Source organism: Macaca fascicularis, chromosome 8 (assembly GCF_037993035.2).
Source record: "Macaca fascicularis isolate 582-1 chromosome 8, T2T-MFA8v1.1".
Classification (NCBI taxonomy): Eukaryota; Metazoa; Chordata; class Mammalia; order Primates; family Cercopithecidae; genus Macaca; species Macaca fascicularis.
Window position 1 is genome coordinate 130,068,402 of NC_088382.1, and position 25,013 is coordinate 130,093,414.

At 34.5% G+C, this 25,013-nt stretch overlaps 1 protein-coding gene across 2 annotated transcripts in view; it reads left to right on the forward strand.

Moving 5' to 3' along the window:
- The window catches only part of MTBP (MDM2 binding protein), a 78,671-nt gene that overhangs the window by 4,580 nt on the left and 49,078 nt on the right, over positions 1–25,013 (forward strand). For both annotated transcript variants that reach the window (XR_012416620.1, XM_005564000.5), the window contains exons 3-11: positions 994–1,067; positions 1,162–1,313; positions 3,532–3,590; positions 5,093–5,237; positions 6,210–6,327; positions 9,299–9,433; positions 11,237–11,331; positions 14,110–14,179; positions 21,205–21,322. Coding sequence is in view for 1 of the 2 variants with exons in the window: in XM_005564000.5 (XP_005564057.2) it covers positions 994–1,067; positions 1,162–1,313; positions 3,532–3,590; positions 5,093–5,237; positions 6,210–6,327; positions 9,299–9,433; positions 11,237–11,331; positions 14,110–14,179; positions 21,205–21,322 (966 nt within the window). In the remaining variant the exon portion in view is untranslated. The remainder of the gene's footprint in view (positions 1–993; positions 1,068–1,161; positions 1,314–3,531; positions 3,591–5,092; positions 5,238–6,209; positions 6,328–9,298; positions 9,434–11,236; positions 11,332–14,109; positions 14,180–21,204; positions 21,323–25,013) is intronic.

A 25,013-nucleotide genomic window follows, 5' to 3' on the forward strand; every position in this document is an offset into this window, starting at 1 on the left:
GAGATGAATTTAAAGGGACCCCTTTTTAAAAAAAGAAATACTTTGAGAAACACTTGTGTGTATTTAAATGGCAATGACAAAGAACAGACAGAAGGGAGCAGAGTGAAATGCAGGAAAGATAATCAGTGGACTAGATAATAGAATCAGTGGTCTCAGGAGGTTTGGGGGGTAACACTGAATTGGAAGGACAGTGCCTCTTACACGTTAAAGGGGAGGAAAGAGGAAAGACTTAATGGGAGTACAAGTTAAGTTGTATGTTTCCTGAGAGGATGTTATTGGAATTATTACCTGATAGTTTCTATTTTGTTAAGGTGGTAGGGGTCTTCTGCTGAGATTGTTGGAAGAAAGTGGTAATAAGAATTTAGCATCTTACCTCGCTTCCTTCCATTAGTTAAGCCTCAGTTACTACTTTTCTTCTTCCTTTTTTGAGTCCAATTTCTATACATAGCTCTAAATTCTTTGTGACTACTTGACACATACCCTGGGGTGACCCTTAATTTTATATCCTCATATAATACTCTGTTCTCCAAGAAGAGCATCTTCCTTATCTTTAGGCTGGGGTTGCTCTTTAACGCCTCTGTCTCTAGTTGGGCTGGACCAACCTGCATGGTCTTTGGAGAAGGAATTGTTTTCACTAAAATGACTTACATGGTTTTGTGTTACTCAGTGGTAATTGAGTAGCTGTATTTTCAATATCTTTATGGTAGATTGTAATCTGTGTGAAATGATGATTAAAATAATAAAAAATAATAATATGGATTTTGAATTGTGACAAACGAAAACCAAGTATTTATTGTGAGTAAAGAATTTTGCTCTTGAGGTAGATTATTCTATTTGAATTTTTAGCAGAGATTTTTAAAAGATCCACATATATATGTTGGATAATTATGTAATATGTTTCAAAAATATGGTCTCTAAATACGGTATATATGCTGTGTCATCTGCTTATTTATGGTATGCCTTTCTAATAAGAAGTGTGATTTTATTTTCAAGCCTGTTCAGTGGGTGGTATACCTGGTTCCAAGAAGTGGTTCTTTGCAGTGCAGGCAATCTATGGATTTTATCAGGTAATATAAATTAAAAAATAGCTATTAGTGAATGTCTTTACTAATATAAATAATTTCATGATCCATTATTTAATACAATCTTTTGATTTATTAGTTTTGTAGTTCTGATTGGCAAGAGATACATTTCGATACAGAAAAAGATAAAATTGAAGATGTTCTTCAAACAAATATCGAAGAATGTTTGAGTGCTGTTGAGTGTTTTGAAGAAGAAGATAGTAATAGCAGGGAATCATTATCCTTGGCTGAGTATGCTTATATGTTTTTTGTATTATCATTAAAATACTTAATATTAGACAGTTATTTTAATCCATAAGAATGAAGATTATATATTTTAGCATTTTTATTGAAGAAATTCTAGTTAATTGAAATTTTCGACTCTTCACTTTGGAAGACATAAGGCAATTTGGGCCTTTTATTTGAATAACATTCTTTAAAATGCATGTTTCTTAAGCTTACATAATGTCAAGAATCATAAAAAGTCGTATTTTAATTGACATGTTACTTTCTTGAAGATAAATTCTGCCTAATATTTTATTTTTGAAACAGGATCTTGCTCTGTCACCCAGGCTGCAGTGCAGTGTTGCAGTCCTGGCTCCCTGCAGCCTTGACCTTCTGGACTCAAGCTATCCTCTGACCTCAGCTTCCAGAGTAGCTGGAACTATAGGTGTGCACCACCATACCCAGCTAATTTTTGTATATATATATTTTTTTTTAGAGATATTGTTTCGCCATGTTGCTCAGACTGGTCTCAAATTCCTGAGCTCAAGCAATCTGCCTGACTTGGCCTCCCAAAGTGCTGGGCCACTTTGTGAGCCACTGTGCCTGGCCAATAATGTATTTTAAAAGCTTGAATAGAAATGTTATTTAATGTTAATAGCTAGCATTCATACCAAAGTATCATTTTCATTTTGCTATTTGAGGCCGAAATATGTGACTTCTTTAATTTATGTGTATTTGCAGCATTTCAGGTACCTTTTAAAATCCATAAAGAGTTTGTGAGGATTATATATACATGACTGAGTTCACGTTTAGGTTTTTTTGAATTGTGGTACAATATGTAAGTTGATCCAGGTGACATAAGTTGTGATAGTAATTTTTCTCTTTCTGAAATATCCCTCCTCTTATAATTAATACCTCTTATTTTAGTCTTTCATGACATTTCATGACACAACTGCTCTTATTGTAGTAGTCACATATTATATCTGTAAGTAGCTGTAGACTTAAAAAATTTCATTTTCCTTTTTCCAGATCATATTTGTTTGTTCTGATTAATAAAAGGAGACCTTTCAGAACCAGAGAAATATCACTGAACCAAGGAGATAGACTTTATTTACACAATCTTAGGCCGGTCATGTAACTTCTCTGGTCCTTTGTTTTCTCATCCGTAAAGTATTGAAGTACTTTTAGGTGATTTCTCAGGTGCTTTCATTTACCCTTAAAAACTCATATCATGCCATATGTTTTCCTACCACTATTAAAGTATAAACGTTTCTGATAAGTGACCTAATAATTATTTCCACAAGAGGGAGCCTGAAAACTAGAGTTTACGTAAGATGCCTTAAGTTTCTAAGATGATGGTGGGTTTATAATAAAGGATTTAAGTACCTTTATGCTATGTAATAAAAAATTGTATCATATAGATAAAACTAATCCATTTTGAAGGATCTGAGGAGGGCATCATATTCTTTAGTCAAGACTATTAAATACCATTCAGAGAAAAATCATGTCCTTTTTTATTAAACACTTAGCATTTTCTTACTTTTAAGATTCAGAAAAATGGCTGGGTGCAGTGGCTCATGCCTGTAATGCCAGCACTTTGGGAGGCTGAGGCAGGCGGATGACTTGAGCCCAGGAGTTTGGGACTAGCCTGGGTACCATGGCAGAACCCTGTATCTACAAAAAATAAAAAAATTAGCCAGGCATGGTGGCGTGTGCCTGTAGTCCCAGCTATCCCAGCTATGCAGGAGGCTGAGGTGGGAGGATCACCTGAGCCTGTAGGATTGAGGCTGCAGTGAGCTGTGATCATGCCACTGCACTCCACACTGGGTGACAGAGTGAGACCCTGTCTCAAAAAAATCCCCAAAACCAAAAATAAATAAATAAATAAAAGATTCCAAAAAAATGTTTGGTCTGTTATGATTTATATTTAATATGCTAGTTATAATTTAGGGAGTTTTATTCCCTTTGTTTGTTTGTTTTTGGGGTGTAGGTAAGAACTTGTAGTCAGAGTTTGAATCCTAGCTTCTGTACACACTAATTATGTAACTTTAGGCAAGTTATTTAAAGTGGAGATAATAATAATATTATAGTAGTACCTCCTGGAATTGTCATAAAGATAAAATGAGATTATACATCTAACCTGTTTGTGTCTGTGCAACAATCTTTTTAGTTAATAGTACCTATTATGATTATATATAAATGTATTTGTGGGTTTTTTTCCCCCTAACTTACCCTTTTATTTTAGTCTCTATGAAGAAGCTGCAGAAAATTTGCATCAGTTATCAGACAAGCTTCCTGCTCCTGGTAATATTTTATGACTATTTTCAATAATTTGTATCTTATCTTATTATACTTTTTATGAATAAGTGATAAATTTATTCTTTATGTTAGTGTTCTCACTTTAATCTTTAAATTAAAAATTGCAAAACAATTTATAATTGAAGTTGATACAGAATGTACTCCATTAGAGTACATTACTGAGATGTAGCAGTTCTTTTCATTGTTTTCATTTAGTTAGGCGAAAATTAAATAACTATCTCTGTTTAGTTATTACTGAAGAAGAATCTTTCTACTACAGACTGTTGTTTTTCAGAGTATGTTCTGTAGAAGACTAATCCTATAAACAGCTCTTTAAAAAAGAGATTATTTAACCTTGATAATTTGGATAACATTCTTTTATGGTGAAGTTACTATATGCATTAGCAAATGGAATGTCATACCATAAAAGAAGGCGTTTCTTCAGCTTTTTTTGATATTTTTTTTTCCATAGTAGAAAGAATATTTTGTGAAATACTGTAGCATAATATTCCTAAAACTGTTTTTTTCTTTTTTCCTTTGTGTTAATCAAGTAGCTGTCATCTAATATTTGGTACAGTTGGCATCCACAAATACTTTGAAGAGTGTTCTTTTCTGAATACTTTGTTTATTGAAGGTCATTATTAAGTAAATATTTGTACTAAGAGCCAGGTGTGCCATGATGAATAGAGCATCTGTGATTAACATAAAGAAGCTTATAGCTTGTAGTCAGCCTGATCTCGTATTCAAGGAGATCATATATTAGTACAAAAAGCCCCACATAGAAAAATAACTGAATGAGTTGACCAACACATCAACTTTTAAAATGAAATGTGTTGAGTTCAAAGGATGCACTGAAATATTACATAGTTGCCTTGGCAAATTAGAATACTTTCATTATCAAATTTAGCTCCAGTTTGTTTCATTTTGATTTTTGTAGTCCTTCAGGAAATTTATAATTTTATAAAATTTAAAGTTTTGTGAAGTTATTGTTTTTCAGGATCCAATGATGATGTCAGTGTAATTGGTTTTCTGAGTGTTTTATTGTCCTTTATAAAAGAGACATCATTTATTTGAATATTATAGTTTTGCACTAATTCATTCTCTTTTGGATAACAAAATTATGTTTAGAAAAATATAATGAAATTGCACAGGTTTTTTTTCTCTGTTGAGTACAATAGCATTGATGATCTTAAGAGCAATGTGTGTAATTAGCCACTGCTGCAGAATTGGCAAGTAGTTATAATATATTTTATTGTTTTCTAGTATATGCTAACTATTTCAAGATAACATGGCTATAAATCAAATGATGAACATTTAAAAAGTTTGAATTCCTAAGGACGTGTATTGTTTCGAAGAATTTCAGAAATTAAAATCTTCCTTTGTCTTCTAAATAAATATAAAATTCATTTTTCTAAATAAACATAAAATTCAGTTGTTCAAGGTACTATTTTGAGACATTTCAGATCTAACTTTTTAAAAATTACAAAAATGCCTTTTTCTCTTTCTAGGTAGAGCAATGGTAGATATAATACTATTGCCTTCTGACAAAGATCCTCCTAAATTGAAAGACTGTTTACCTACTGTAGGAGCATTAAAACATTTGAGAGAATGGTATTCAGCGAAGATCACTATAGCAGGAAATCATTGTGAAATGTAAGCTTCTCTTCATATTTGATTATTGTCTGTGTTGTATTGTCTGTTTTCACAATTAACATACTATTCTGTTTTCAGACTCAGCATTTGAAAATTATTTTAATGTGACAAGATAAAATTGTATGTTATACCATGATTGCACATTTGTGTATTGAGAAGAATCTAGATGTTTCATATTTTATATTTATGTTTCTGAAATATTTAAGTGTTTAGTAAATATTGATGCTGTTTTACAACCATTACTGAGGATTAATTCTATAAGCACACTGTATGCTTTTGAACATAGATACACTGGATTTGTCATGTTGTATTTGGTTTTCTGTTATGTGCCAATGTAGGAATAAATATACACTGTTGTATTTTATGATATTTTAGCAAGGATTAATTGTATATTACAATTTTGATCCTTAAATAAGCATTCAATTGGATTTAATAACTTCATGATTTGTTTTCATTCAGTGAATGTTTATTGAGCAATACCTTTATGGCAAGCATAGCAATAGATGCTGGTAAGTTAAGAAAGTGAGAAGACATGATCTTTTTCATTGAAGTGCAGCGAGAAACAGGAATGCTAACAGTCAACATAGTCTGTGATAAGTGCTGTTATAGAATTCCATACAAAGCTGTATGGGGACAATATAGGAGAGCAGTTCTCTTTTTGAAGATAGGGAAGTGACATTGTGCCTGTGTGTGTGTACATCTGACACCTTTAAGCCAATAGTAAGAGGAAAGTCTATTTCTTCCTCCTTAGTACTAAAGATAATTACTCTAAATTTGTGAGGATGTTGGGACTAAATGAACATGTGACAGCAATTCACTTAGAGACTGACTTGATGGGTGTTTCATATTAGTAGGAAAAATATAGCAATATAAATTTTGCAATTTTGCCTTTTAGGCTTGTAGTTAACTATAATGATTAAATCAGTGAAATATAAAACCCTGTGTTTAATTGTTGCAATCTTTATTTTATAGAAACTGTCAGAAAATTGCAGAATACCTTTCTGCTAATGTTGTATCTTTAGAAGATCTCAGAAATGTTATTGACTCAAAGGAATTATGGAGGGGAAAAATACAGATATGGGAAAGAAAGGTAAATGGATTATTCACAATTTGCCAAGCGGGCCTTTCAATTTTATTTACAACACAGATATTTAAAAAAATCTTGGCCGGGCGCGGTGGCTCACGCCTGTAATCCCAGCACTTTGGGAGGCCGAGGCGGGCGGATCACAAGGTCAGGAGATCGAGACCACGGTGAAACCCCGTCTCTACTAAAAATACAAAAAATTAGCCGGGCGCGGTTGTGGGCGCCTGTAGTCCCAGCTACTCGGGAGGCTGAGGCAGGAGAATGGCGTGAACCCGGGAGACGGAGCTTGCAGTGAGCCGAGATCGCGCCACTGCACTCCAGCCTGGGAGACAGAGCGAGACTCCGTCTCAAAAAAAAAAAAAAAAAAAAAAAATCTTAACGAAAATATACCTTATAAAGATATTCTAGACTAGCACTATCTAAGTAGACTTTCTGCAATAATGGAAATGTTCTGTATCTATGCTAATACAGTAGCCTACAAACCACTTATTACTACTGAGCACTTTATATGTGAGTAGTTCCACTGATGAACTGAATTTTTATTTGATTTTAATTTACTTTAATTTAATCATAATAATGTGATTATGTTTTGAGTGCTGAATGTAACGTTCTTTTAAACCATAGAATTTGACATTAATCGAGTTCATGTTGTTTATCCAAATTGCTTTATTTTATTGCATGTGTAAACTACTAGAAAAATTGCTTAGAGCATATTGTCTTCCCATAATACTACCTTAGGTGATCTTTGCTGTTTACTAACCAGCCCTCAGGTTTTGCACAAATTTTTTTACCCTTACGGGACCCCAGATTTCTCAATTGTAAGATGAGAATGTTGTATTAGGTGGACTCTTCTAATCCTGAATTTCTATGAAGTTTCTATTTCATTTTGACGTCTCTTACTATGAAAGAATGTTTGTGGGTTTTGTAAGTTGTATCCATTTTGAAATAAGTGTTCATAGTAATTTATGTATTTTTGTAAATAGGCAAAACTAAGAAAGTTTCTTAATGTTTGTGTAGGGTAGCATGGGAGTATGAGTAGGCTTTTGAGTTCCTCTAAAGTTTTGCTACACTAATTACTACACATTTTTTTCTTTTTTAATTCACCCTTAGTAATGGTTTAATAAAATCTCTGATTAGACAACAGGAATCAATGTGGCTGGATTTGTCTTGTTGATTTGCATGTTTGCTCATCCTGAATCTCAGAGAGGTTAAATCTGCAGGTGAACTCTCTCTGCAAGTGTTTTGATATAAAAAAAAAAAACCCACATAGGCTGGGCGCGGTGGGTGGCTCATGCCTGTAATCCCAGCCCTTTGGGATGCCAAGGCGGGCACATCACGAGGTCAGGAGATCGAGACCATCCTGGCTAACACGGTGAAACCCCATCTCTACTAAAAATACAAAAAATTAGCCGGGCGCAGTGGAGGGCGCCTGTAGTGCCAGCTACTCAGGAGGCTGAGGCAGGAGAATGGTGTGATCCCGGGAGGCGGAGGTTGCAGTGAGCTGAAATCGTGCCAGTGCACTCCAGCCTGGGCGACAGAACAAGACTCCATCTCAAAAAAAAACCCCAATAAACAACAACAAAAAACCCCACATAGCCAAGTGGAAGAGTGGAAGATACAGTTTGCTAGAATTGCTTTTGTATGTTTTCTGAAACTGCATGTTTACATACAAGAGAGATAATAGCAGAGTTATTTTCATGAGATTCTTTTATTCTCTTGAATAGGAAATTAAATGTCCATAAATTAAATACCTAAATTACTATGAACACTTATTTCAAAATGGACATGACTTACACAACCCACAAACATTCATTCATAGTAAGAGACGTCAAAATGAAATAGAAACTTCATAGAAATTCAGGATTAGAAGAGTCCACCTAATACAACATCCACGTAATACAAGCATTTAAAACTTGAAATCACTTTTTTTGATAGAGAACAGCTTTTTAGTCAAGAGGCGTTATGGTGATTAAGGACATAGATTCTAGAGTTATATTGCCTACAATCAAATCCCAACTCTTTTTTTTCTAGTTTAGCGTACCCTGATGTGTAATGCTTAGCCTCTTGGTGCTGCATTTGTCTTTGTCTGTAAGATGATGATAATACTTCCTATCTCATAGATTTTTGTGAGGATTAAATTATTCAAAGCACAGAGTAACCACTCAGTAAGCGTTAGCTATCACTATTGTTGTGGCTACCATTACTATTATTAGCATCCTTGCTATTACTACTTCTGCAGTAATTGATCTTATCAGCAACATTTATCAAAGACAAACTATGTGAGACATTGTACTAAGGATCTAGTAAGGAATAAGATAGAGCCAGGTGCGGTTGCTCACGCCTGTAATCCCAGCACTTTGGGAGGCCGAGGTGAGTGGATCACCCAAGGTCAGGAGTTCAAGACCAGCGTGACCAACATGGTGAAACCCTGTCTCTACTAAAAATGCTAAAAATTAGCTGAGCATGGTGGCAGGTCCCTATAATCCCAACTACTCAGGAGGCTGAGGCAGGAGAATCACTTGAACCCAGGAGGTGGAGATTACAGTTAGGCAAGATCGTGCCACTGTACTCCACCCTGGGCCACAAGAGTGAAACTCCATCTCAAAGCCAAAAAAAAAAAAAAACAAAAGGAACAAGACAGACAGCTTCTGTCTTTGCATAACTTACAGACTGGTAGGAAGCCAGATATTGAACAATGCAAAGGAGGTTGTTTGGTCCTGTTGCTGCGTAGAATGAGCTTAACATACTCTTGCCAGCTGGTAAAGAGCCAATGAGAGCTTTTCATGAAAAACTGAAAAATCGATGTGTAAGTTAAAATAGGATGTATACCTAAATGTAAGAAGCACACTTTTGAGCTGAGGACTCAAAAATAATTTGCACATGGGTTTCCCCTCAACTTTTGCATTGTAATAAGATGTATTAATCTTATAGCATTATTCATGATACTTGTAACTGTGTTTTCTTGGTCTCTTTTCAGTTTGGATTTGAAATTAGTTTTCCTGAATTTTGTTTAAAGGGAGTCACACCTGAGAATTTTAGTACATCTAACTTAAATGCTGACTTCCTTGCCAAAAAGATAATACCATCAAAGGATAAGAATATTTTGCCAAAGGTAATTGTGTTTAATTTTTTTGTGTGATCATTCATGTGTATTTTTGTTCCTATAAAATATGTTTGAATCTTGAATTAATATTACTAATATATGTGTTTAAGTGTGCTCACTAGCATAATTTTTAATATGATTAAGTACTTAAGTTATACTGTGTCATCAGCATTAAATTTTGGTGATATTGTCATTGTTTTAGATGTTTAAAGATATGTAATGATACTAAATGAGTGTAATCCTGAAACCACCTTTGGTTTGGACTTTACTATGTGACCTTTCTAAGACTCAGTTTGGAGAGAATATGACGTAGTGAGAAGAGGGTATGTTTTGGTGTTAGGTAAACATGGGTTTGGAACCTGACTGTGTCACCTGTAAGTTGTTGTTTATAACCTTGGGTAGATTGATTAACCCATTTGTGAAGTGGAGGCAATAGTAACACACGTATCTTACAAAGTTATGAGGATTATATGAGGTAAGAGTTTAATATCTGACATAGTACCTGACATATGCTTAACTTAAGTATAAGAAGTATCAGTTTTTGCCCCATATCTTCTATACATTTGTTCTTAAAATGCAAGTAATTATAAAATACAATAATTAGGAAAAGGTTTATTTGGCTTTTTAACATTGGAGAAATAACATAAGAAGAGATATTTATATGAGGTATCTTAGAATTCACTTTAAAAGAACTAATTTAAGAACGTGGAAATCAGTGGTCATGAAGTTAAAAAGATGTCAAATTGATGGTTAATATTTTCTAATCAAAGGGTGGTACAAACAGAGAGTATAATTTCTGACTTGAACTCATTTCTCAATATTTGTTTAGAATTGCTTACTTTAAGTAACTGTGGCCATCTTTCACAGGAATATTAAATTCTTTTCTAAAGATTAGAATAGAAAGATTCATGACCTCAACTTTTCTTCAAGTATGAATAATGTATCCAAATTTTTGCTACTGTTGAAGAGAATCTTAGGGTACAACTTCTTTAATAATGTAAAATTCATATTCTCTCTCTGTATATGTATAGACACACACACTGTATAGACACATATGTTTATAGATATATATATACACATAATCATATATAGTGAAATTACTCCACTTTTTACAAGTCTAAAACTTTGTGTAACTTCTTCAAGAAGTGTGCTCTTTTCTTTGCCTTTCATGTGAAGCACTATGGCTCCAACTATTGAAATAGCAGCCCTTCTATAACAAATTCTAATTTAGTTTTAGACTTTACCCAAGAAATACAGTACTGAAATTTTATTTTTTCTGAATGGAGCTTTCTATGTTAATTGGCACATGCTGGCTTCACTATCTTTGTAATTTATTTAGTCTTTTTGCTAGAATTTTTTTTTTTTTAATGTCAGTGTACCACTCAACCTAAGTTCATCCTGGAGTGTCTTTTCTTTCACTTTTTTAGTCTACAGAGTCCACCTGCAGAGGTAGGTTGCGAATTTGTTTCTTCAACCCTATAGCCTATTGTATCACCTGTCTGTCTTGTTGAAGATAAACAGCAAAAGTTGAGAACTGTTGTCCTCTGTTGCTTACCTCCTCCCATACTTATTTTCTCCTGTGAAAGCTCTTCCTGGTTACTAAGTGATCTCCATGTCTGTTTCTCTACCCTGAAAGGTAGAATTGAAATTGAAGAAATTCTGGTCTGCTATAGAGGATTACATACTAGGCATGCATAATGTGTAAAAAGTTTCTTTTTAAGATCCATTTTAAAGTTTTAAACCCTTAATCACTAATTTGTTTACTTTTGTTTATGGTATTTAAATATTACACAATTTTAACTTCTTTTCTAGGTTTTCCATTATTATGGCCCTGCTTTAGAATTTGTGCAGATGATAAAATTATCAGATCTACCCTCCTGCTATATGTCGGACATTGAATTTGAGTTGTATCCTTTCATTTACATGTTCGTTTTAGATTACATTTTCTGTGTCAGGTAGAATGTTCTGGTATTGTCGGGTAAATATACATGTTAGATATATATTTTTCATTATATTCATTGTTTTAATGTTGATGTTCAAGTAGGCTGCTGGACTCCTTATTGTTGGAGTTGCTGGGGAAGAAAGTTCTTGCTTTTCCCACCTCCTGGATCCTATACCTATTTTATCAGAAATCTTCCTCCCTACGCAAGCATTTTTATTTTTGTTCAGTATTGTTGAGACTTTTCTATGGATAGAACTGTGGAAATAATACAGAAGTGATTGAGCCTTGTTTCTTTAATGCAGTTACAATGTTCTCTGCTTGAACATAGGACTAATATACTCTCACACCTAGTCTAGCATTAACTGAAACTTTGTCCTTCCCACCCACTGCCCAGACATCACCATGTATATATTTTATGTGCTTTTGTTAACTTTACTATTTTTTTAATAGTTTTAATGCTTTTGGGAAAGAATTTCCCTTTTCCTGAAATCCAGGAATACATCTCCATGACTTCTATGTTTTACTCAGTATGTTTCTGCTGAAGAAGTCTGTAACTGCAATATATCATAGCGCGTAGTAAGCACTCAATATTGTCAGATGAATGACTTTGGATTATGTCAGCCTAAATCAAAATACTCATTATTTTCTGATTGAAAATTCCTTGCTGCAGAAAATATAACATTTACTAAGGCATAGGAGAACCTTACCCAGCTGAAAACTGTTTGTAGTCTAGACTCTCTAAAGAGTAGTCGTTTTTTGGTTTGGGGGTGTTGAGGGCAGTTGCTAAGTAATCAGATTGGAGAGGCTTTTCAGATTAATCAGGTCCTAAAAGACCTTACATATCATGATTGGGGTTAAATTCTATCCGAAAGATAATGAGGAATCATACAAGGATTATAAGCCAGACAGTAGCTTAATGAGAAGTAAATTTTGGATCATGCTGGTAGGATTTTGGAAACCTGAGCAAAGCTCGAACTAAACAAGTGGCATTTGGAATGGAGAGCCAGGAAGAGTACACGATGTGTTAAAGATGTAAAATCAACACGATATCATGATTTGTTTATTACATGCCGAGAAAGTGAGAAGGCCAGAGAGTGCAGTTGATTCCCTATGTTGAAACTGGTGTCACTAGTTGAGATAACATGAGATGAGCCATTTTCATAGAGGAAGAGGAGTTCAGGTTCGGGTAGTTGGAGTGGTAATGTACATTGTAGTAAAAGGTATAATAGGTAGTTTTTAAAAATTTTTATCCTTTGTACATTACTGTTGAGAACCATTTAGCCAGCATTCTACCTGGCAGTGTAACTGTAGATGCTACTTTCAGATATAATCTATTATTAATCCTTCTTTTCTCTGTCCTCATCTATTAGCAGCTTGCTGGGCAGAAGCTGTTTGACATATTTATCTTACATTAGATTCTTGCCTTAGACCAATGGTTTTCAAACCATCTTCCAAGGAAAGTCGAGGACTCGGTTCTCTGGATAATGGGATTGAAAGATAAGTTGAGTGGGCATGGCTCTCGGCCCCCTCCTACTGCAACCAGAGCAGCACCTCTTCTGCCCTAAATATTGGGTTTCCAGATAAAATGTCACTTGGAAAAAGTTTCTGCATCAAAAAGGTTTGCAAAGTATACTGTAAACTGTTTTCATGGTACCACCCAACATTTAGATGTTTGACCGTGTTTTTACATAATATTCAGTATACTTTTTGCTACCATTATGTTAAGAAAAGTTCTACAACTTGGAAAAAAAAATCTTCCCTCAAATACTGTATTTATGCTTTTAGAACAGGCAGAGGACTTCCTGGTATATGGTAGAGAGGAGGGAGAAATGTTAGGAATCTGTGGGAAAAAAACCAAGTAATTTATATACTTAAAAAATGTTTAAATGTTTCTCCTGCCATCACCATGAAGAAACGTAAGAATCAGTCAGCTGATGTATCATTTTATGTATTTAAGTAAATATAAATGGTATCATATGTATCTGCAAATATATTCAACATATTTTAAACTCTCTTTTAAAAATATATAAGAATGTTTAGAAATACACCTAAGAACAGAACATTTTGTATAAAAAATAATTTGTATTGTATAATTATATAGTAAAAAGAAATACAATTTCTTTTTATACAAAATGTTCTGTTCTTGGGTGTATTTCATTTTGTATAAAAAGAAATGAAACACTAGCCTAGTGTTTTTGAATTTTTATTTAGAAGCTACAGTTTTTATAAATTTCTTGTTCTTGTGGTTTATAGTAATGCTGTTTATAGTAGCACTGTTTCTTAGCATTTAAACAATAATGCTAAACAAGGCTTATCTCCCATTACAGAGGGGCAAGTTATAAAGGTAAAATTCAACATTAGTTAATTAGTCACAAAATGTTGGCCATTTCTTCTCTGAGGGCCTCTCACACCAGCACCTTCCCTTCTATTCTTTTGTCATCCTCATTTTCAAATTCTCACTTCCACACAATCATATATTTTAGTGGGCATTTCAGTGGACACCACTCTGCCTCATTCAATCCAGAATTAAACAAATAATTAAACAAATTTTTGGAATTTTCAGAATTAAATAATTGGAAAAATAATTATCCTTAGGGAAAGGAGTAATTGTTAACGGCTACAGTTAAACTTTTTAATAAATGAATTTAAGCAACTGTGGAAGAATTGAAATAATGAAACTTATTTTTAGGAGTACATTGTTTCACAGGTACCATTACATCATTTCTTTAACTCCTTAGTACAGAGGATTGACAAACAGTACCAAACAGAATTCTGTGTTGCTGTTGGAGCAGATTTCTTCTCTGTGTAGCAAGGTATTGAGGGTTTCTTGGGGGTTTTTTGTTTGTTTGTTTTTATACTTGCCATTTAAGGATGTGTAAGAAAATAGATGTAACTTACTAATCTGTTTGCTTAATGACTTGGTTTCTTTATTGTAATATAGGATAATTTTGGTCCTAATTCATATTAAGATATTTTGGACTTTTCATAATAACTGTAAAAGTACTCTGCAAACATAAGTGACATTTTGTTTTTAGGAGAGATTTTCAGAAATAAGCTTTATGACTGGTAATTGTTATTGTTAACCTACTTCTTCAACATGCGATTTCAATTCGATGAGAAGATATTCATATACTTGCATTCTTTTCTTCATGTTAGGGCAGGGGATGAAAGTGGAAAAAGCTAAAGTTTTACTAAATTGTCATTTGGGAGTTTCCAATTTTTCTTTCTAAATTCTGATGATGTTTAGGAGATTTATGACTATTTTAACAGTTATTTTGTATATATAATGATGTAAAATTGGTATATTTTTAACTTTAAAAAAATTACAATATAAATAATTTTAAGTGGAATCATCTATTTAAAATCAAATTCAGTTTTTAGTAGGAAAAAATGAAAGTTTGCTTTTTTTCTAGTTATTTATTCAATTGTTATGTTTCTTGGAAAACAATTTTTAATGCACACAATGTTTATTGGCAGTACTTAGGTAACATTTTCTTATTGTTTTAATAACAAGTAGACTAGCAAATAATCCTGCAGGGAAAAAATGATTCTTATAATTATAGCAGTTTCCCTATGGTGCTATAATCAAGTCTTGGTTATAATTCCTATAGAAAATCGATATAGTAAAGGAAAAATGATTTTGACCTTAAGATGTATACTTGACTATATACTAACTTAAGATTTTGACTTCTAGCCTCTTTTTCTATAAATTTAATAGTCCTTTGAATAGGGCACCAAAGTATTTATTTGATGAAGTGGCCTTTACCAGTATTACACTGGCTTTCATCCTCTAAAAATAAGTAATTTGCTGAATTTTGAAATTTTAAAATGTATCTTTTATCATTTATCCAACATATATTCTACTGTGTGTGAGGTACTATACTGGATTTCGGGAACCCAGTAATGAAGTGTACAGATGACGCTTCTATACTTGTAGAACTTACATTTTAGGGGACAAGCAGAAAATAAGTAACTGCAGACACAATAAGAATTATGAAGAAATAAACAGCCTGAGATAGGGACTAAGTCAAGAGACCCTACTTTAGATAGAGGTTAATAAGGCCATACATTTCTCCAGAACTATTTGCAGAGACATCTTATGAATTAGTATATATTTTTTAAGTGCACTGAGAATAAAAAATACCCTGTTTCTATTTTAATCCAGGTAGCTAAGTAGCTCTCTATATAACCCTGTCCAGTCACCTAATCTTTTGGAGCTGCTTCACTGTATGGATTGAGAATATTATTATTTATCATTAATTATCTCATCTATATTGTCAGATAAGGGAGGGAAGAAATATAGATGGTATAGTAGAAAGTCTTCAGTGGAAGAGCATGGTTTTTAGAAAGCTTGACTTTAAGCCATAACTGCCCCACTCACTGGGTTATAGCTTTTCATATTGCAAACTGGAAATCATAATCCCCGTGTTACCTATTTCAGAGTTGTAATGAAAACCAAATTGGATGTATTTTATAAACTACCAATTATGTTGTAAATGATGGTTGCTACATAATTTTTTATTGTCTTGGAAGTTTATGTGGCCCAAATGGTTGACACACATAAGTGAAACAGTTTCCTTAAAAGTACAAAACACTAGATATTCTCTAAGTAATTTGAAGGTATGGTGAAATTTATAGAAATTTTACAGAGAAATTTGTAGAAATCTTATAGAGACTCTTCCTTTCTTTTTTTTTTTTTTAATAAGACAGAGTCTCACGCTGTCACCCAGGCTGGAGAGCAATGGCATGAGCTCAGCTCATCACAACCTCTGCCTCCCAGGTTCAGGTGATTCTCCTGCCTCAACCTTCCAAGTAGCTGGGATTACAGGCATGTGCCACCATGCCTGGCTAATTTATAGAGACTATTTCAAGTCAAAATCAGATCTGTACCTATAGTTTAGTACAGTGTAACATAATCATTAGTCCATCTAGTTATTGAAGATAGGCAACACTAATTCTAGAAGCACCCTAAACTATTAATGTTTAATGATGTATTTTTAGTTGTTTTGTTTTAAATTTGTTGTATTAGATTATCATTTTTTTCTTCTTGAACCACGACTGTAAAATATTAGAACATACTTTATTAGTAAGGAATAGCGACTTTATAACTATGTTCCCAGTTTAATGCAGCAAAAGGGATTATTTTTGAAGCCATATATTATAAAACTTAGAAAACAAATCTAAATATGAAGTAATTTATTTTTCTTATACATTGAGTTACGATTTGTTTTTTACTTTTTTTTTTTAGGCGGAGTCTCACTCTGTTGCCCAGGCTGGAGTGCAGTGGTGTGATCTTGGCTTGCTGCAACCTCTGCCTCCTGGGTTCAAGCAATTCTCCTGGCTCAGCCACTCAAATAGCTGGAACTATAGGCATACACCACCATGCTTGGCTAAGTTTTTTTTGTATATTTAGTAGAGACAGGGTTTCGTCATGTTGGCCAGGCTGGTCTTGAACTCCTGAACTCAAGTGACCCACACATCTCGGCCTCCCAAAGTGCTGGGATTACAGGCCTGAGCCACTGCACCCGGTCATTTTTCACGTTTTTGAAAAAGTGTATAATTACATACGAGTTCTTTGAAGTGAAGTGTTTTATAACTTGGGTTTCAGCTGGGTGTGGTGGCTCATGCCTGTAATCCCAGAACTTTGGGAGGCCAAGGTGGGTGGATCACCTGAGGTCAGGAGTTCGAGACCAGCCTGGCCAATATGGTGAAACCCCCATCTCTACTAAAAATACAAAAAATTAGCCGGGCATGGTGGCGCTTCCCTGTAGTCCGAGCTATACGGGAGGCTGAGGCAGGAGAATCATTTGCATCCAAGAGGTAGAGGTTGCAATGAACCAAGATCGCACCACTGCACTCGAACCTGGGCAACAGAGCGAGACTCCATCTCAAAAAATAAATAAATAGATAACTTGGGTTTCATTTATTAAACAATTAATGTTTTTTTCTTTTTTTTAATGTTTTTGCTGCTATTATCTGCCAGATGCCTATTCGTAATACTGGATAGAATAAGGTGGACAGGCTCTTTCTCAGGAAACTTTCAGGGTGCTTAAGTTCTATTGCTTTGTATGATCCTCAGTCAGCATCTTACCTTAAACAAATTATCTCTCTATGTAGCTATGGTTAGCCCCAGAATATAAGTAAAAGCTTCTTGGAGTAAAGCTTATTTTACTAATAATTAAGCTAGATTAGGAAAAGACAAGATAGGATTGTTAGGAAGTTACGATGTTCACTAATCTTCTGGCTGGGAAATATTTCTTCGAAGAGAGGAATTTGCAAAGCTAGAAACATGATTTCTACAACGACTCTTGTTGGAAAGGACCTACTGAAAAGACTTAATCAAGATTTTGAAACTCAGGCCAGGTGCAGTGGCTCATGCCTGTAATCCCAGCACTTTGGAGACTGAGGTGGGTGGATCACCTGAGGTCAGGAGTCTGAGACCAGCCTGAGCAACATGGTGAAACCCTGTCTGTACTAAAACAATAGAAAATATTAGCCAGGCATGGTGGCACGCGCCTACTTGGGAGGCTGAGGCGAGAGAGTCTCTTGAACCAGGGAGGCAGAGGTTGCAGTGAGCCGAGATCACACCACTGCACTCCAGCATGGGCAACAGGGTGAGACTGTCTCAAAAAAAAAAAAAAAAAAATCAAGATTTTGAAAGTCAGATTTGACAGGTTATTTGGCGTTTATATTCTAGAGATAGAATGATAGCCCGAACAGATCAGATCATCCTCAAGTCTCAGAGTTATCTAATGATTAGTGTATGGGCGCAAGTTATCAGCACCTAAGTTTATTAAGAATGCATTATAAACAACTGACAAATTTATTTTGTAGGGAATTATAGTTTATGTGATTTAGAAATACTTATTTTCATATTTGAAGCAAATGTCTAGTCAATATCAGGCTGTCTCAGAAGTGTGGCCATTTCAGCTAATGGTCCCACCGCATTTATATTAGGCTGTAAGTAATGCATTTAACTGCAATTAGCATCTCTAAAATGTTGAGAAAGCTGTAACTGGGACCCAGTCTGGCATACTCACATTACAGCCTTGTCCACCTTTTTAACTATACAGTCTGGTCACATTTTTTGGGCTATGGAGTCTTATGTATGCAAGAAAGAAGAACTAGGATTTAATGTCGAGAAAATTAGATATATTTTTTATATTTAATGATTATTTTCTATTGCTAAATATTTTTATTTTTAATTTCTAATTCTTAACTACATAAAATATATTTGACTTTAAAAAGATTATGGCTATAATAATAAAGAAAAATAAGCATATTTCTTTTAACCTTTCTTATTTTGTTCCTAACATATTAGGTTGGTGTAAAAGTAATTGTGGTTTCAGACCATGAGTTTTAAATCATTATAACTAGGCTCAAACACATCTGTATGAATAAAAATAGAAACCATTACGATCAACACATTTTTGCCAATGAGAATTAAGTTTTTTTATTCCTGTAGTATAAAAATCCATGCTTTGGAATTCTACAAACTCTTAGAAAGCATTTTCTGCATCCTGCCTTTCCTGTGGAAGCATTTTCCCTGCAAAAAGTTGTTGAGATGCTTGAGGAAGTGGCAGTCAGTTGGTGAGAGGTCAGGTGAATATGATGGATGAGGCAAAACTTGTAGCCCAGTTCATTCAACTTTTGAAGCATTGGTTATGTGACATGTGGTTGGGCGTTGTCATGGAGACTTGGGCCCTTTCTGTTGACCAATGCCGGCTATAGGTGTTGCAGTTTTTGGTGCCTCTCATTGATTTGCTGAGCATAATTCTCAGATGTAATGATTTCACCAGGATTCAAAAAGCTGTCATGGATCAGAATGGCAGCAGACCAGGAAACAGTGACTATGATCTTTTTTTTAGTGCAAGTTTGGCTTTGGGAAGTGCTTTGGAGCTTCTTCTTGGTCCAATCGTGAGGCTGGTCGTCGCCCACTTTTCGTCACACAATCTGATCGAGAAATGGTTCGTTGTTGCATAGAATAAGGGAAGACAACGCTTCAAAACAACGATTTTTAAAGTTTTTGCTCAGCTCATGAGGCACCTACTTATTGAGCTTTTGGGGGTTTATTTATTTATTTTTTTGTTTTGTTTTGTTTTTGAGATAGAGTCTCACTTTGTTGCCCAGGCTGGAGTGTCATGGCTCAGTCTGGGCTCACTGCAATCTCTGCCTCTTGGGTTCAAGCAATTCTCCTGCCTCAGTCTCCCAAGTTTCTGGGACTACAGGCATGTGCCACCATGCCTGGCTAATTTTTGTATCTTTTGTAGAGACAGGGTTACACCATATTGGCCAGGGTGGTCTGACCTCAGGTGATCCACCTCAGCCTCCCAAAGTGCTGAGATTACAGGTATGAGCCACCATGCCTGGTCTCATTGAGCTTTCTGATTTGCTTCAAATGCTGAATGGTCAGCGGTGAGTTCTTCTGCAACTTCTTGTGTAGTTGTAAGAGGATCAGCTTCAATCATTGCTCTCAATTGGTTGTTGTCTAATTCCTATGGCCAGCCACTATACCACTCATCTTCAAGGCTCTCGTCTCCTTTGCACAACTTTTTGAACCTCCACTGTACTGCATGTTCATTAACAGTTCCTGGGCCAGATGCGTTGATGTTGCAAGTTGTCTCCACTGCTTTTTGACCCATTTTGAACTCGAATAAGAAAATTACTCACATTTGTTTTTTGTCTAACATCATTTCCGTAGTCTAAAATAAACATAAACAGCAAGTAATAAGTTATTAACAAGAAAATATAAAGCGAGAAATGCTCATTAAAATGATGTATAACATAACCACATTTATTTAAGAACATATTCCAATATCAAACGGCAAATTTCAACAATGCAAAAACCACAATTACGTTTGCACCAACTTTAATATTTATTTTTGTATCTGTGAATTAAGAATGTATAAGTAAAAATAATAAATAGCAACAAAACATTAAAATATTAGTGATTAAATATTTCATGTAACCAGTCCATCGATATAGGACAATTAAAAGTGATTTTGCACTAGCTCTAAGATCTTTGGCAAATGCTTTCCCTGAATTTTCCCAGAGTTTTAAAATGAAATACCTTTTACTGAGATGTGCTGATTGATGTAGCTGCATTTCTGAATTAACTGGAAAAATATAACTTTCAGAATTGTGGTTTGTTTTATTCAGCCCCTAATAAACTGAGAGTTTACCTAAATATATTATGGTGATTTTGTTGAACCAATATTTAATAAGCATCTATATCCCCAGCCCTGGCAATACGAAGATGAATAAGCTGAGTTTGCTCATAAATCAGTCAGAAGTTGCTGTATGTTTTCTACCATATAATTCATTGTCTTCTCCTCAGTTTGTACCTGTTAGCATTAAATCTCTGATTTCCAGGAACAAAGTTTCTAAATTGCCTGCAAATTTATTTTAATTTTGAAACTAGAACAATAATCCATCTAGTCAAAAAGTTATAAGATGATGGTTAAATATAACAAAATATTTTGGTGCTAGAGCTCAGCCTTACACTGTTTTGTATACACACAAATAAATTATATCCACAACCTGAACTTGAAGCAAATATTGTGAATTTTTCAGAGATGTATACTTCAGTGGAAAAGGGAAGCCTGTAGCATTGAATGCCTTTACTGTTTTTGTTTGTCTGCGTTTTAGCTTTTGTTTTGTTTTGTTTTGACAGAGGGTGGGCCATTGTTCTTTTTAGTTTTTATAGTGGAGTTATTGGGAGAGGGCATTACTAAATGCATGTTAAATTGGTGAAATATGAGTGGAAAATTGTCACTTGGCACTATTCAAGAGTGAATCTCAGTGTGCAGTCAATGAAAATACGATCTGTTTTATCCAGGTTGGTGCTCTTTTTGTATTGCCATGTACCATTAGTAACATACTTATTCCACCTCCCAACCAACTCAGTTCAAGAAAATGGAAGGAATATATAGCTAAAAAGCCTAAAACAATCAGTGGTGAGTATTACATGTTTCAGTTGTTTTAATGATGCAGCCTAGTTAATGTATGTATCAAATTTGAAGTGAAGATAACATTTCTATATGAGAAAACAGTATTTCATATTATTGCTATTACATAATATTGATGTATTACCAGGAGTCTACATCATTTTCAGATTTTTAATTGCAACCTACTGTAACATAAAGTATCTCTAACCATATTCATTTAAAATGCTAGTGATCTAAAGGCAGAACTCTTGGTTCATTAGATAGCTAATTATATTGAACATGGGTTTTTTTAGAGATGTTTCAGGAATCAAATATGTGAAAAGAGCGGTTCATTTATTATATGGTACATTAAAAAAAACAAACCTGTGATAATTTTTTGAAGAAATTAGTAGAAGTTATTTATTTATTTATTTAGAGATAGAGTCTCACTTTGCCACCCAGGCTAGAGTGTGGTGGCACAATCTTGGTTCATTGCAACCTCCACCTCCTGGGTTCAAATGATTCTCCTGCTTCAGCCTCCCGAGTAGATGGGATTACAGGCACCCACCACCACACCTGACTAATTTTTGTATTTTTAGTCGAGATGGGGTTTCACCATGTTGGCCAGGCTAGTCTTGAACTCCTGACCTCAAGTGATCCACCCGCCTCCGCCTCCCAAAGTGCTAGGATTATAGGCGTGGGCCACCGCGCCTGACCTAAGGTTTTTTATTTAACAGTTTAACTGTATCTTACACAATATTCCAAGTATTCTATTTTAGATATACTGATTCATTTAATTTTTGTAATAACCCCGTATACTTATTTTTATCCCTATTTTACAGATGAAGGAATTGGAGCTTAGAGAAGTGACAAAGCTATTAGTTGGCAGAACCTATGGCTCTGTCACTTCTCCAAGGGTTTGAACCTGTGCTCTTGTGCTCTTTACCACTACTCTGTGTTCCCACTCGGTTCCTCTAGTATATTCAAGATGTCTTTATCCAAATGAGAATTTCTGTTATAAAATCAGAGATTAAGTCTAAACCCTAGTATTTCATGAGGTGATTGTGGCTTAGAATGTTAAAATTACTTTCCCAAAGTCACATTGGTGAAATGTGTTCCATCATACTTTGACTTTGATGTGTGTTTTTTAAATTGAACAAAAATTTTTTACTTTTTCTTAGCTTATAGTTTTTGTGACCCATAATGTGATGGGACTAACAACTGTAATTGAGACATGTGTACCAGAAGAATTATGAAGAAATCTGTAGAAATACTCCACAGGGCCCTTTAATTTTGAGGAATACAATTTTAAAATCAGTAGCTTATACAGTATAGATTTTCTATTTTTCCATGTAAGAAACAGGAGAGATACTGAGTTCTATTTTAGCAGATGTTGAATTCCAAATGTAGGTAAGATATCTATGTGGAAATTTAAATGTAGAGTTTGAATTTTAGGTACAGATCTCTAGATAATAGTCAGTACTGGATATTTGGATTTTGAGTTTTCCAGCAGTTTTATCTATTGTGTAATAAGCCACCCCAAAAGTTAGTGGCTTGGAAGAGCAAACACTTTATTTGCTTATAGTTTTGCAGTCTGAGCTGCCCTCAGCATCTACTGATCTCACCAGAGGTCATTGATGTGGGTGTTTTGAACTTGAAAATCATGTGGAGGCTGGGTTCAGCGGAGCTGGCTGGCTTTCTCTCTCCATTTAGTCTCAGAGCCTTTTCCTTGCCACATGGTCTTCTCACATGATCTCTCCTGCAAGTTAGCTGGAGTTTTTCCATGGTGGCTCAGGACAAACATATAGAACTTGAAACTACCAAGACTTTTAAAGGCTTTATCCCAGGACTAGCCCAGTCTTACTTCTGTTACATTCTGTTATTTAGAGCTAGTTACAAGAATAGTCCAAATTCAAGGAGGAAGTACCTGTCTAAAGATGTGGATAATAGGAAGCCACCAATGTAAAAAGTCTACCATAGGTGCCTACTAGTTAGGAATGTAGAATGTTACTTAGGAATGGTTGAAAACAACAACACATAAAGAACATGGCTAGAGAAGAGAGCCAAGGATAGAGTCTTTAGAAATACAGTCATCCCTCAGTATCCACTGGGAATTGGTTCCAGGACCCCTGTGGATAACAAAATTCCTAGATGCTCAAACCCCTCATATAAAATGGTGTAATAGTTGCATATAACCTGTGCACATTCTCCTGTATACTTTAAATCATCTCTAAATTACTTATAATGCCTGATACAATGTAAATGCTATGTAAATACTTGTTGTACTGTATGGTTTTTTAAATTTATATTCTTCTCAGTTATTAATTTGTTATTTTAAAATTTTTTCTGGAATATTTTCAATTCGTGGTTGGTTGAATCCACAGTGTGAAACCCATAGATGTAGAGGGCAAATTGTACCTGCATGTAAGGTGAAAGTGGAGGGAAAGTTAGGAAATGATATGGTAAATGATCTTTGGAAGACCCTAGCAAGTTATTATTAACATCAGCATTAAAATACCATTGATAAAGAGCATGGTGCAAAGTGTAGGAAATAAAGGAGCATCAAACTGGGTTTTTACACTTGAGGAAGTAGATTTATGGTCTTTTTCTTTGTGAAATTTATACTCAAGTGAGGAATATACCTAGGAAAATAATTATAAGTCTGTTTAGCCAACATTGTGAAGGCAAAATGAAAGGTACTTCCAGAGTGTATGACCTAACATAGCCTTAAGAGTTCAAGAGAAGTTTCCTGTAGGAGGAGACATTATTACTGTAACTTATGGCACCATACTAATACATGAATAAGTGCAGCTTTTAACCATTCTCATCTCACAGGGAACAAATATATATTTGGTAATTTTGGCGCTTGCTAAAACAAAATCAGAAATAGATTTTCTGAGTGGCAATATAGTCAATTTCACTTATTCTGCATATAATCATGGAATAATACTGATCCATTTCTCAGCTTTACATATGTCCAAAATTGATTAAACATACGTAGACATATGCAATCAGTTAATCATAATATTAACATCTCCTCAATAAACTTGAGTATATTCTGGCAGCCCATTCATTATTTATTTTTCCTCTTGTAACTTTCTCCAACTTCAAACAACCATTATGTTGGAACTTCTGATTTTAAGGTAATTTACTCTTAACTTAGGTGTGGGGTTTTTTTGGCATGATTTCCATCGTAATTTTAAGAAAATAACATGTGGCTTGATTTGATTTTTTTAAAATTATGTCTTCTTGAAATTTGAGCATTAATATTGGTAACTTGTGAATAATAATAAGACACAGATCACATAATCTTTGAAGCCAGATTGTTGATTACTGATTAGAGTGGATCATTAAGGGCTGATTAAGCTGACACTTTACAGTATTTTTTAAAAAATCTTAGAAGTAGAAATAAAACCAAACTGGACAGTTGATTATTCAGTTCTCTTCTACCCATAATCCTCTCTGTAGGAGAAATTCTTACCCATTGATGGAATTTTTTTTTGTAAAAATAGAGAAGCTGAGTTTTAGCTAATGTAAAAGCTTCAATAACTCACACCTGGCAAACTTCCTATCCCTTCCTAGCATCACTAACAATACCCTTTCTCACTATCCCAAATCATATAGCGACTCTCAGATCATTCTCCTACACCATGACTCTGTTTCTCCACAGTCTTCTGAATTATGCCCAACTGTTCTCTGTTGTTGCCACATATATGTTCCA